Source organism: Ranitomeya imitator, chromosome 1, assembly GCF_032444005.1.
Source record: "Ranitomeya imitator isolate aRanImi1 chromosome 1, aRanImi1.pri, whole genome shotgun sequence".
In the NCBI taxonomy this organism is placed as follows: Eukaryota; Metazoa; Chordata; class Amphibia; order Anura; family Dendrobatidae; genus Ranitomeya; species Ranitomeya imitator.
The window spans coordinates 372,963,418-372,978,204 of record NC_091282.1 but is presented as its reverse complement, the minus strand read 5'-3'; the positions used below and the strand labels follow the sequence as shown (position 1 = coordinate 372,978,204).

The 14,787-nt window shown below is 44.6% G+C and overlaps 1 protein-coding gene across 1 annotated transcript in view; it reads right to left on the bottom strand.

Annotated features, from left to right (window-relative positions):
* HAUS4 (HAUS augmin like complex subunit 4) overlaps positions 1 to 14,787 on the bottom strand; it is an 80,416-nt gene that overhangs the window by 53,158 nt on the left and 12,471 nt on the right. The window contains exons 3-5 of the mRNA XM_069761778.1: positions 954 to 1,085; positions 706 to 840; positions 529 to 625 (exon numbers count right to left, since the gene is read on the bottom strand). Coding sequence (XP_069617879.1) covers positions 529 to 625; positions 706 to 840; positions 954 to 1,085 — 364 coding nt within the window. The remainder of the gene's footprint in view (positions 1 to 528; positions 626 to 705; positions 841 to 953; positions 1,086 to 14,787) is intronic.

The following is a 14,787-nucleotide window of genomic DNA, read 5'->3' as shown; positions in this document are numbered from 1 at the left end:
TCACGGTTTTATTTATTTTTTACAGTGCTCACTGAAGGGGTTAACATGTGTACCAGTTTTATAGATCGGGTCCTTCCAGACACAGCGATAACAAATATATGTACTTTGTTTTTACATAAATATACCGGAGATCGTCATTTGACGTCCATTTGCCATGACCATCATTGGCAGCCAGCGATTACCTTGCGCGGTGACGATTGGGAGGGAAGGCTCTCCTAGCCTTCTAAATTCTGCGATCGCTATTGATCTTGGCATTTAGAGGAATAAACAGACATGGTTTGGCTATCACTTAAGCCAAGCTCCTGGTGGCGATCGTGCGGGAATAGCTTCTGTGCCGATATGATCGCCAGGGTGTACCGATATATATCCACTTACGGGAACACACTCCAAAATAGGAGGTAGCCGTACGTACAATGTCGGGAAGGAGTTAATGCTGCATGACCAAACCACGCTAGCCTTATTCTGACAAAATAACTTACAACTATTAAATTTATAGATAATAATTTAAGATAATAAATTTAAGCACACCTGTTTCTGGTTGGTGAAAAGACAAAAAAGTTAGGCATTTCTTTCGCAAGGCATCTTCCAGCTGCTTCTTCAACTGTTCTCTCATCCAAAAAACATCCTGAAATGATAGGAGACAATCCAGACACCATATAAAATAACAGGATGGCATGTTGTGTTACAAAAGAGGCATTTTGTTACCCTCTGTAATGGCAGAAATTCATTCACGTGTTTCTTCTGCAATCCGAGAAGAGATGCAGAGGCAGGCTCATCTATAGAGGGCAGAAGACGTGCGCACTCCGAGACCACAAAACACCGCTGCAGGTGGTCCAGAAACTACATTGTGAAGGGGAGACAGGAAAGAGAAAATACAAAGATACACATAAAATGGAAGGTAATATATGGCTCATCATTCTTACTGCCAGGAACAAAGAACAGACGCAACATACCTTATTCTCCTCATCAGTCAGTGCATCCTCCTGCTTCTTCATCTGCAAGTCTACTAATATCTCCTGAATCAGGCGATGGGGAACTTCTGACCTGAACCAAATTGTCCTCTGCAGTTGGAGCTCTCTTTGTGTCTTAAAAGAAAAATAAAAAGTTAGAAAATCATAAGGCAGCGGAAATCTGTTAAACAGATAGTCGGTGACAACCACCAGACTCTCAGCCACACAACACAGATAGGTGTTGAAGGACGGCAATGATGGAGCTAACAATTTTCTGTCGCCGTGACTTAAGATCCCTCTGTACAGTTCCCCGTCCTTGTAATCATCATTCACTCCTATAAAAATGCCGAAATGCAGAGATTTCAGTTACCTTGTGCAGGAGAAATGTGGCCGACAGAAGCCAGCAAGAGGGACATTAGTCAAGACACATCGTGCCACCAAAATTAGTGCCCTCAGTTAATCACAACTACCGTATATTCAAGAATAAGCAACACAGAGGTGTCCTGCATCTTAAGGTGCAGGGGATCGAGAGGAGAGCACATCGTACTAGCTGTCTCCACCTCCACACATTACAGAGTTATGGTATAATTAAAGATGGCCTTGCAGGATTAGAAATATGGCTAAAATGTGATGACAAGCGAATATGAGCAGAGGTAGGTACAGGGGTTATATTCTCAATATTGCAGAAAAGAAACACTTTACTATTCCTCTGCCAGGGATATCAGAACCCATGACTGGGTCAGTCGTTTTGTTAAAAAAGGTAGGCAATGTTGAAGTATCAAGTCCTGTGACACTGCCCTACCACCAAATCGGCCAAACACATTATGAGGCCCCCTTCACACGTCCTGTACTGGAAAAAACGGTGCTGAAGGCAGCTCTCATCAGGGCTGTGGGAGACAGGGTCATGGAGTCGGTATAAAATGGAATGACTTCAACTCCTAAAATATATAATAAATTGGGTACAGTAGTTCAGTGCAGTTTGTGGGGAATATTTTTTTTCATAAGAATTTGGGAAAGTTATTAAATCTCCTATAAATGTCTGTCCTATTCCTGATCCAAGGTCTAGACTTTTAGCTGAGATGAATCTGTGCTGCAGTTTATGTTCATAATAAGTAGTGAAGCTCCTCCTCTACAGATAAGGGGAAAAAAAATAAACACATGGAAGGAAAGCCTACATTCATCTCAGAAGTTCTGGAGTGAACAGGAAAGCAGGATTAAGGCAAGTACGTCTTAAAGCATGTCTAAACTTTCAATAAACTGTGCATAAATCAATAGCCCAGTAAATGTTTCCGCAACATACAGATGTTACAGCATAGTGGAGGGGATTTTATTAAATCCCATATCCACTATGCGTACAAAGACGCAGGTGGCAGACCGGGTATAAGCACATACGGTGCGTCTTTAGACATGATGTGGTCTATATTTATCTTGTGGAGATGCTCCGTTCTATGTATAGGATGCGGTTATTCCGCATGTGTTCAATGAACACATGCGGAATCACCACGGCAGGGCTTTGGAAGGGGCGGGTATCCGCTGCGTCCAAAGTGCTGCCATTTCGGACTGTGGAAACAAAGCTTTACTCTGAACTTTCAGGCTAACAACATATTTTATAAACTTTATACTTATCTGTCCTATTGGTTTATGCAAAGATTGTTTTATTTCTATCCTAAATTATGCAGTGCATGATTCCCTATTCTTGCAAGAATTACAATATACCCAATTTTTTATTTTTTTTTTACAGGACAAAATTATTTTGAGAGCGAATTTACATAATTACAAAGTGTCTAAGAAGCATCTTATGAAGTCAGCTGTATTTGTGCATTTCACAGTGACTCAAGATAAAAAATTTTGTGTGTTCGTGTATAAGTGACCCAGATGAAAACAAATGCTGTAATGCCAAAATCAGTGCATACTCAGGCAGTGGTAAAAATGCTCCTTCAAGAGCTTCCAATCTAAAAAGACATTTACAACGCTGCCACCCAGAAGTTTACAAAGCTGTGACTGAAAAAGATCACAGCAGCACCAAGAAACCAGAGACCAGCACTTCCCGCCAGGCAAAGGAGGAGGAAAGAGCATCTGAAATGTCAGTTACAAGATATTTTGTGACAAAGCTACTGTAACAATGACAGCAGATGTGTTTAAAAGACAGCTCATCAAGCTTGTTGTAAAGGACTGTGTACCATTATCATTATTTGCACGACCAGCTTTTACAGCTCTTAATGGAGAAATGACCAGCAAATTTGGTGTTTCTCTGTAAAGAGAAAGTTAGAAAATTAAGTGATTGAAGAAGCCCTTAGTCAAAAGGAAGATCTTAAAAAGACTCAAGAGACGGTTTACGCTTCTTAAAATGGATGCCTGCACACGGCACAAAGTGAACTATTTTGCCATCAGCGTTCGATATGTTTGTGACAACAACAAAAAATTGTTACTAAGACACTGACAGTAAAAGATACTAAAGCTCATCACAGCAGCCAGTTTCTCCAGACCTTAATGGGAAAAGTTCTGCAAGATTATGAACTAAAAAAAAACAACAAGTTCTTGCTATTGTAACGGATAATGCTTCAAACATGATAAGTACAATTAAACTGATGAATGAGAATAATGAAGGTGAATAGCAGCTAGAACATTTTACATTCAGTACATTGTTCCTCAGTTATGGGAACAGGACTGTGGCCTTCAATCTACAAACAGATATTACTACAGAAGAACAGCAAAATGATTCTTTACAATTAGATGATCTAGTTGAAGCTGCTTCACACCTCTTTCCCATTCACCACATGCACCGTGTTGTGCACATGCTGCAGCTGGCAATAAGATAAGTCTGCAAGAGGGACATGCTGGAACTCTGCTTAGCAAACTGAGGAAATTGTCTATTGCTGCCAGAACCCCTAAAATTGATTCCATCTTGAAGAGACATGCTGGAAAAGGGGCAATTGTGGATCAAGCCACTCGGTGGGGCAGCACCTATTTAATGATTGAGCAATTGCTTGAGCTGAAAACCCTTCCTTGCAGATATGGCCAACCCTCACTACATGAAGGTCAAAGGACACAGGTGGCTGAATTGAAGGAATTGCTTCATCACCCATTTACAGCGACTAAAAAAGTTAGCTGAGGATTTAACTCCTGGCATTTTTATAAATGAGTGGAAGAAATTGTTGTTATACCTGTCCCAAAGAGGAGGGTTAATCGCAGATGGCATTGCTTCTTCAATGAAACAGACACTGCTATAAGAAAATAAAATTCTTCTGGCAACTGTTTATGTGGACCCGAGTCATTGGCTGATCAACAGCTTACTACAGGATAAGAAGCTCTGATTGAGGTAGCAGTTAGGATGAGTGGGCTACAGGACGGCCAAGAGCAAGAGGACTCGGGTCCTGCCAGTGCTGCTTCTGCTGCAGTTTCTTCATCCTCATCAGATGAGTTTGATTTTGAAAAGTATTTGGACGACATGGAGCAGTTGACCATATTTCAGCAAAGTTTTTCACTTGCTCTCAAAGAAGAGTTCAATTGGTCATCAAAACCAACAGTGCACAAGGCAATTCCTTTATACCCTGAAATTGTTAGAGATGTTGCCCATGTGGTTACTGCATTGCCACCAACCCAAGTTATAGTAGAGAAGTTGTTATCTAGCCTTAAAATAATTAGGTCAGATTTGAGGTCATCTATGGAGGATCTGATGATACTATTTCTCAGAACAAAATTCATAGACTGCACAAATGCTAGTCAGTACGTTTTTGTTGAAAACTGTTTTTCCCACTGACTGCATAGTGTATAATAAATTATAAATATGCAAAAGTATTTTGTTCTAAAGTTGCATTCCAATAAATATATTTATGTTCTATCTAAATGGCTTGATTATTGTATTATAATAATGATTAAAAGCCTGATGTTACCATTTTACTACAGTAAACTTAAACATGAGCCATGTATGTGGGAGTCGAAGTCATGGAAATTGAGGAGTCGGAGGTTTGGTTTACCACAGCCCTGCGCATCATTGTCACCTGGCCTCCCTGAGATCATCACGACCAAGTCACAATGATAGGAGTTGTATTCAGCACCAGCTGTGAACAGTAGAGGGAAAGCCGACCACGGAGGCTAATATTCTGGGAAAATGGGCAAAAGCCATACCTGTTCCCAGGCAATTAATATTTGCTCACAGCTGCTTGTATAGCCTTTACTGGTTGTTATAAAAGTAACCTGCCCACCAAAAGAAAAATTGACATGGGGTCCCCCTACAATCAAAAATCAGAAAAGGCTAAACAGAGAGCTGCGGCCTGATATTAATAGCCTGGAAAAGGGACATGGATATTGGCCCCCTCCCAGAAAACATCAGCTCTCAGCCACCCCAGAAATGGTGCATCCGTAAAATGCGCCAATTCTAGTGCTTAGTCTCCACTCTTCCCACTTGTCCTGTGGTGGTGGCAAGTGGGGTAATAGGGTTGGGGGTTGATGTCAGCATTGTAATCTTAGTTAACATTAAGCCCAGTGGTTAGTAATGGAGAGGCGTTTATAAGACACCCCCATAGTATGTTTTGAAAAACACAGCAAAAATAAAATTCTTTATTTGAAATAAAATACCCCAACCATTTCCCCATTACAGTATGTATATATATATATATATATATATTCACAAAACAAGCAAACAACAAAAAAAAAAAAAAAACACATTCCTCACCTGTCCGACAATAATCCATTTGTCTCTCACCGTACGTAATCCATCTCGGCTTCATCTGGATGCCATGCTGAACGGTGGCATGATGCGATCGTTCAGCCTGACCTACAGGCAACACTGAGCTGAGCGTTAGAGCACAGCTTCTGGACCTGCATTGTGAGTGGCCCGATGAACTGAGGTGACCGCAATGAGACAACCAATAGCAAAGTGAGAAATTTCTCATTGTGCTACCAGTGACATCATGAAGGTTACCGCAGTTCATCGGCCACCTCACACTGAATTGAGAGAGGGAACAGCTGACAGTGACCGGCGGTAACTTTTATGAGATTACCGCTCATCACTGAAGTTGCATCCCAAGCTCAGCTCAAAGTCTCCTGGATTCATGGCTGAATAGTGGCATGATGCGACCGCTCAACCATATAATCCAGATGTAGTAGAGATGGACTTCTTCGTGGGACAAATGGATTGTCGGAGAGATGAGGAATATGTTTTTTATTATTTTCATTCTTAAATGGGAAAATGAGAGTGGCGTGTTTATTTAAAGGCTGGGAACAAGGTGAACTCTACAGGGTTTCCCAGGCGCCGGTATGTGTCAAACAGATGTCATCCATATGCCACACACTTTGTCCATGCTGCACAAAATTAAAAAAAAAAAAAAAAAACACAAATCGACATCGTGGGTTTTTTACACGGACACAGTACCTGACATGTGCACACCACCATTGAATACAATGGGTGTGCATATGTCCATATTTGCGGTCCTTAACCCCTTCATGACCCAGCCTATTTTGACCTTAATGACCTGGCCATTTTTTGCAATTCTGACCAGCGTCTCTTTATGAGGTAACTCAGGAACGCTTCAACGGATCCTAGCGGTTCTGAGTGCTTTTTCGTGACATATTGGAAGCTCCCCCACAAGTGACACCATTTTGGAAACTAGGCCCCCCCAAGCAACTTATCTAGATGCATAGTGAGCACTTTGAACCCCCGTGTGCTTCACAAATTGATCCGTAAAAATGGTACTTTTTTTTCCCCACAAAAAATTTTTTAGCCTCAATTTTTTTCATTTTCACATGGGCAACAGGATAAAATGGATCCTAAAATTTGTTGGGCAATTTCTCCTGAGTACACCGATACCTCACATGTGGGGGTAAACCACTGTTTGGGCACACGGCAGGGCTCGGAAGGGAAGGAGCGCCATTTGACTTTTTGAATGAAAAATTAGCTCCAATCGTTAGCAGACACCATGTCGCGTTTGGAGAGCCCCTGTGTGTCTAAATATTGGAGCTCCCCCACAAGTGACCTCATTTTGGAAACTACGGTAGACCTCCCAAGGAACTAATCTAGATGTGCGGTGACCACTTTAAACCCCCAAGTACTTCACAGAAGTTTAGAACGCAAAGCCATGAAAATAAAAAAAAAAATCTTTTTTCAGGCCGCAATTTTTTTATTTTCACAAGGGTAACAGGACAAACTGGACAACAACTTTTGGGGTCCAATTTCTCCTGAGTACGCCGATACCCCATATGTGGGGGGACAACTTATTGGGCACACGTCAGGGCTCGGAAGGAAAGTAGTGATGTTTTGGAATGCAGACTTTGATGGAATGGTCTGCGGGAGTCGATGTTACGTTTGCAGAGCCCCTGATGTGACTAAACAGTAGAAACCCCCCACAAGTGACCCCATTTTGGAAACTAGACCCCCCCAAGGAACTTATATAGATGTGTGGGGAGCACTTTGAACCCCCAAGTATTTCACAGAAGTTGATAACGCAGAGCCGTGAAAATAAAAAATAATTTTTCTTTCCTTAAAATTTTTTTTAGCAAGCAATTTTTTATTTTCACAAGGGTAACAGGAGAAATTGGACCCCAATAGTTGTTGCACAGTTTGTCCTGAGTACGCTTATGCCCCATATGTTTGGGTAAACCACTGTTTGGGCGCACGTCGGAACTCGGAAGGGAGGGAGCACCATTTGACTTTTTGAACGCAAGATTGGCTGGAATCAATGGTGGCTCCATGTCGCGTTTGGAAACCCCTCAATTCTAACTCCAACACTAACCCCAACACACCCCTAACCCTAATCCCAACTCTAGCCATAACCCTAACCCCAACACACCCCCTAACCCACCCCTAACCTTAACCCCACTTCCAACGCTAACCCCAATTCCAACCCCAACTCCTATTCCAACCCTAAGGCTATGTGCCCATGTTGCGGAATCGTGTGAGGATTTTTCTGCACCGTTTATGAAAAATCCGCAGGTAAAAAAGGCACTGCGTTTTACCTGCGGATTTCCAGGTTTTTTTGTGCGGATTTCACCTGCGGATTACCATTGAAGAACAGGTGTAAAACGCTGCGGAATCTGCACAAAGAGTTGACATGCTGCGGAAAATACAACGCAGCGTTTCCGCGTGGTATTTTCCGCACAATGGGCACAGCGGATTTGGATTTCCATAGGTTTACATGGTACTGTAAACGTGATGGAAAACTGCTACGATTCCAAGGATCCGCAGCCAAATCCACACCGTGTGCACATAGCTAATTCTAACCCAAATTCTAACCCTACCTGCAACCCTAACCCTAGAGGAAAAATAAAAGTAAATAAATTTTCTTTATTTTATTATTGTCCCTACCTATGGGGGTGATAAAGGGGGGGGGGGTTATTTACTACCGTATATACTCGAGTATAAGCCGACCCCCCTAATTTTGCCACAAAAAAAACTGGGAAAACTTATTGACTCGAGTATAAGCCTAGGGTGGAAAATGCAACAGCTACCGGTGAATTTCAAAAATAAAAATAGATGCTCCATACCGTTCATTATGGCCCCATAGCTGTGCCATATAGTGCTCTGCACCGTTCATTATTGCCCCATAGCTGTGCCATATAGTGCTCTACACCGTTCATTATTGCCCCATAGATGTACCATAGAAAGCTGTGCCATTGCTGCTGCAATAAAAAAAAAAATGCCATACTCACCTCTTGCTGCTTGCAGATCCTCAGCGTCCCGTCCCGACGTCGCCGTCTCTCCGCACTGACTGTTCAGGCAGAGGGCGGCGCGCACACTATATGCGTCATCGCGCCCTCTGACCTGCACAGTCAGTGCAAGAGGACGCGAAGACCGAGCGGCGCCCGGCGTGTGGAACGGGGACAGGTGAATATGTAATACTTACCTGCTCCCGGCATCCCGCTCCTTCCCCCGGACAGCTGGTCTTCGGTGCCGCAGCCTCTTCCTCTATCAGCAGTCACCGTTACCGCTCATTAGATAAATGAATATGCGGCTCCACCCCTATGGGAGTGGAGTCCATATTCATTTCTCTAATGAGCGGTCCCACGTGACCGCTGAACAGGGGAAGAGCTGCGGCACCCGAAGACCGTGGGACAGGCAGGGGGAGCGCCAGGATCGCCGGAAGCAGGTAAGTCTGCCTCAGCCCTCTCTCCCCCTCACCCGCCGACCCCACCGCCGACCGTGACTCGAGTATAAGCCGAGAGGGGCACTTTCAGCCCAAAAATTTGGGCTGAAAATCTCGGCTTATACTCGAGTATATACAGTATTTTTTTTATTTTGATCACTGTGATAGAACCTATCACAGTGATCAAAATGTACATGGAATGAATCTGCCGGCCGATTTGGAAGATGGCAGCACCCATGCAGAAGACGGACACCAGAGGTCGGTAAATATGGGGGGGGGGGGGGGGGGGGGAGAGAGCGGAGGACAGGAAGGAGGGGAGGAGATCGGTGGCGGGGGCAGAACGTGGTCTCCAGCCATGGCCGATGATATTGCAGCATCGGCCTTGGCTGGATTGTAATACTTTACCAATTTTCATTGGTGAAATATTAAGATTGCTCTGATTGAAAGTGAAACAGTCACTTTCAACAGCCAATCAGAGCGATCGTAGCCACTGGGGAGGGAGGGCGAAGCCACCCCCCTGGGCTGAAGTACCACTCCCCTGCAGGTCGGGTGAAATTACAGTTAACCCTTTAACCTGATCTGCAGGAATGCGATCTTTCTGTGACACAGTATATGCGTCACAGGTCGGATTGGCACAGACTTTCATGACGCATACGCTGTATCACAGGTCGGGAAGGGGTAAAAAAAAAACAAACAAAAAAAAAAAACACGTATATGGACATAAGCGGACGTGTGAAGGGGGCCTTAAATGACTGTTGGTTTAATCCAATGTTAATGAGGGCTCCTGACTCTTCCCCAAACGGAGAGTTAAGGAAAAGGTTTAAGCAGCTGCATTTCAACATGTCAGAGCCTTTTGTTATCAGAGACACACATTGTTCCGAGAGAAGACCAGCAGTGCCTTGTTTCCCTCTCCACACCGTGAACATATACACTTTCAGCTAAAGGTACCGTCACACTCAGCAACTTTTGAACGATAGCGATCCGTGACGTTGCAGCGTCCTGGATAGCGATATCGTTGTGTTTGACACGCAGCAGCGATCTGGATCCTGCTGTGACATCGCTGGTCGGAGCTGAAAGTCCAGAACTTTATTTTGTCGCTGGATCACCCGCTGAATCGGCGTGTGTGACGCCGATCCAGCGATGTGTTCATTGGTAACCAGGGTAAATATCGGGTTACTAAGTGCAGGGCTGCGCTTAGTAACCCGATGTTTACCCTGGTTACCATAGTAAATGTAAAAAAACAAAAACAAAAAAAAACACTACATACTTACATTCTGGTGTCTGTCACGTCCCTCGCCTTCAGCTTCCCGCACTGACTGAGCGCCGGCCGTAAAGCAGAGCACAGCGGTGACGTCACCGCTCTGCTTTACAGCCGGCGCTGACACAGTGCAGGGAAGCTGACGCCGGGGGACGTGACAGACACCGGAATCTAAGTATGTAGTGTTTTTTTTTTACATTTACAATGGTAACCAGGGTAAACATCGGGTTACTAAGCACGGCCCTGCGCTTAGTAACCCGATGTTTACCCTGGTTACCCGGGGACTTCGGCATCGTTGGTCGCTGGAGAGCTGTCTGTGTGACAGCTCTCCAGCGACGCTGCAGCAATCGGCATCGTCTATATAGCTGCAGCGTCGCTTAATGTGACGGTACCTTAAGGAAAGTGTCATGGTCCACCATTGTGTCTTTGATGCAGTGAACGACAGGTCAGTCGTCCAACATCCAATCGGGGGCAGGGGCGTACTGAGCTGACAATGCTGTAAGTGACGGCTCAGCTGTCCAATTTGGGGCTGGGGTGTGCTAAGCTGTCAGCAATGTGAGTGACAGCCCAGCCATCCAATCAGAGCATGGGAGTGCTGGGCTTTCCTCAGGTGTCTTCCGTCCTTGGTTACTACCTGGCTTTCTGTATCTGATTGCTGCCAGTTGTAGCCTTAGCTTGTTGGTGTTTGTGTGCCTTGTATTTCTTTGTTCTGATCTATTGCTGCCTGATCTTGGCTCTGACATCCGTTTGCATATCCCTTGTCTTGATCTGCTAACTTCCTGGAATTCTGACTTTAAAAAAAAACAAACAAAAAAAAAACAAAAAAACAAAAACACACTCCTCCACATCTTGGGCTACGTTCATATGTAGTGCTTATGCACATTTGCATTGCTTTCAATGGGGAAAAGAAAACATTCACCAGGAAACACCAAGATTACTTACCAGTAGCCGGTTTTTCCGGAACCCATGACGGCACACCTGAGAGAGGGGATCTGCCCAGTCAGGACAGGAAACCCTACTGAAAAAAAAAAAAAAAGGGCAGTACCTCTCTGTCGCTTCAGTTGGTTTTTAGAGCATGAGAGGCCCCCTGGTTAGTATACATGGCAATCCATCACCACATCATATTAACTAAAAAAGCACCCAAAGCAATAGTGCACACCGAAGGGGTGATGAAGGGGGGGTGGGAAGAAATACACGGGTGCCATCATGGGTTCTGGAAAAAACGGCTACCGGTAAGTAACCTTGGTGTTTTCCCTTCCCCCCCATGATGGCACACTTGAGAGACTTTTGTAGAATGAAACCTTAGGGAGGGACCACCGCTTGTAATACCATTCTACCAAAGGTTAGGTCAGAGGAAGAAAGATCTAGCCGGTAGTGCTTGAAAAAAGTGGAGAGTGAGGACCAGGTAGCGGCCTTGCAAATTTGATCAATTGATACCTCAGCCTTTTCTGCCCAGGAGGTAGCCACGGCTCTGGTGGAGTGAGCCTTGATGCCTTCAGGAACCAGACTGCCACCCACAGAGTAGGATAAACTAATTGCCTCCCTGATCCATCTAGCAATAGTACTTTTAGCTACCCCACACCCTCTTTTGCTACCCTGAAAGGCTACGAATAGGGTTTGATCTTTCCTCCACTGGCTAGTTATAGACATGTATTGTAACATAGATCTTCTTACATCTAGCATGTGGAACTTTTGTTACCCTGGATTTCTAGGATTACTTCAGAATGATGGTAAAGTAATCTCTTGACTCCTATGGAACTTTTGAACCACCTCGGGGAGATACGCCGGGTCTGGTCTTAGAACGATCCTGTCAAAAACCTGAGTATAAGGAGGGCATATTGACAGGGCCTGTAAATCACTTACCCTTAAAACGGTTCTACTAGTAGCCTTAACATCGGCACTTAGGGTAAGTAACTTAGGTGATAACTCCTGTAAGGGCTCAAAAGGGTCTTTAGTTAGGGCTTCTAAGACTAAATTTAGATCCCAAGGAGGGATTTTTGGGATAACGACCGGTTGAGATCTACTACAAGATTTTATGAATCGTGAAACCCATCTGTTTGAGGCAAGATTACAGTTATATAGGGCCCCCAAGGCTGAAACCTGAACTTTAAGGGTGCTGGTTGCTAACCAGAGATGTAATCCTGCTTGCAGAAATTCTAGGAAAGGACCCACTGGAGCCACCTCCCCCAATCGTTCACCCAGGAAGTTAAAGGGAACCTGTCACACCCCCCAGGCTGTTGTGAATTCTGCTCTTGGGTTCCCTCCAGTGGTTGTAGGTGGGAATGCAGTTGTCTCTGAGTCGCAGTCCTGGCCAGGTGTATCTGTTGATTACAATTCTGACTGGGAAATTTAGGTGTGCAGGATCCTTTAGCCCTTGCCAGTTGTCAATGTTCCTTGTGAAGTGTTGGATCACTTTCTGGCTTCTCCTGCTTGCTGCCAAATTCAGCAAAGATAAGTGTTTGGTTTTTGTATCTGTGGCACACTGCTGTGTGCTTGTTTCAGTTTTATTCCTGCTCTGATTGTAGGATTCACTGGAGTTGCAGATTTACGCTCCTACATCTTTAGTTAGATGTAGGAAGTTTTTGTATATTCTGCTGTGGATGTTTTTGAAGGGTTTTAATACTGACCGCACAGAACTCTGTCCTATCCTGTCCTATTTAGCTAGAGTGGCCTCCTGTGCCAAATCCTGTTTTTCTGCCTGTGTATGTTTTTTTCCTCTCCGTCTCACCGCCAATATTTGTGGGGGGCGGTCTATCCTTTGGGGATTTTCTCTGAGGCAAGATAGTATTCCTATTTTCCTATTTCCATCTTTAGGGGTATTTAGTCCTCTGGCTGTGACGAGGTGTCTAGGTGTGTTAGGTACACTCCACGGCTACTTCTAGTTGCGGTGTTAAGTTCAGGTTTGCGGTCAGTATAGTGGCCACCTTCTCTAGTGAAAGTTCTCATGCAGCTCCAAGGTCACCGGATCATAACACCAGGCGTTTGAAACTAAAAGAGCCACCTTGTGCAGCAGTAATGCTGCATTCTGACAAGGGGGCTCTTTTAGTGATTGGTGCTGTAAATGCAGAAATAATCCGTTTTGTAATTTGTTTGAAATACCTGTCTTCAGTCCTGGAGGCAGGCCTTTCCCCCCCTGCTGCAGACGCCTCACAGCCGTCACTCAAGTCTTCTTGGCGCCGCCTCCTCAGCGCCGTTTTGAAATCTGCCGGCGCCTGCGCTCTTTTGTCATGCATGGGGCAGGCGCAGTGAGCGCTGCACGTCTGTCCTCATATGCAGTCTCGCTGACTGCGCCTGTGCGGCCACCCTGCTTGTGAATCCCAGCCCCTCAGTGTGTCTTATGATTTATTCACACTGCGGGGCTGGGATTCCTGGGCATGCGCTCTGCGTGTCTAAGCCACTCACCCAGGTCGCAGTGCGCATGCCCAGGAATCCCTTACGCCCAGGGAGAGATATAGATTTCCTTCTAAATGCCCTCTTAACAGTCTTTGAGCTGAGAGAACTTCCAACTGTAGTTGTCTTAGGTGGAATTGTGCCCATCCTACTGCTGGAATACACGATGTTAACGAGTCTAGTAGGGATATCGCCTTTCTTAGAGTCATTGCTGGTTGATGTATTTGCTGTACTGGCCAGGTTTATTATATTGAATACTTTGTTTTCTGGAAAGAGGCAGAGCTGACGCTCGGAGTCCAGCATTAACCCCAAGAAGGATTGTAGTTTTACTGGTACTAATCTTGACTTAGGGATATTTATTATCCAACCCAGCTCCAATAGAGTTGATGTTAACACTGATACTTGATGAGTGGGACTCTGACCTCCCTATTACAAGGAAATCGTCCAGATATGGGACAATTACTACATCAATTACTACATCCCAGGACCGGAGGTATGACATTACTTCCACCATTACTTTGGTGAAAACCCTGGGGGCTGCAGACAGGCTGAACGGAAGGGCTGTATATTGGCAATTATTTATCTGATTCTGAATATAGAGAGCTCCTCTCAAGTATTTCCGATATTCCTGATGTATTGGTATATGGTAGTACGCATCTTTTAATTCTACTGCCATGAACCAGTGTTGGAAGAGAAGTTTTATGGTCGTGTCGATAGAGAACTACTCCTTCAAGATGGAGTCTATCGATTTAGCTTCCTTAGATTTATTATAGTTCTCCAAGAGCCATCCGGTTTTGGATTTAAAAGAGGGGAGAGTAAAATCCGCCTCCTTCCCGAGCTGGGACTTCCTGAAGAACCTTTTTTGTGAACGAGTCCCAAGACCTCCGTCTCCATGGCAGATTTCTGGGACCTTCTTCGGGGAGTTATTATAAAGTTTTGCTTGGGTGGACGAATGAATTTTATTTTTAGGCCGTCTTTGATAATATTCACTACCCAGGTACTGGGGGAGATATTTATCCAGGCCGGAAAGAAGAGGGAGTCTTCCTCCCACTTCTGGCGTAATGTCATGGGGATTTTTTTGCTGATGTAGAGGGCCCTTTAAGCATGT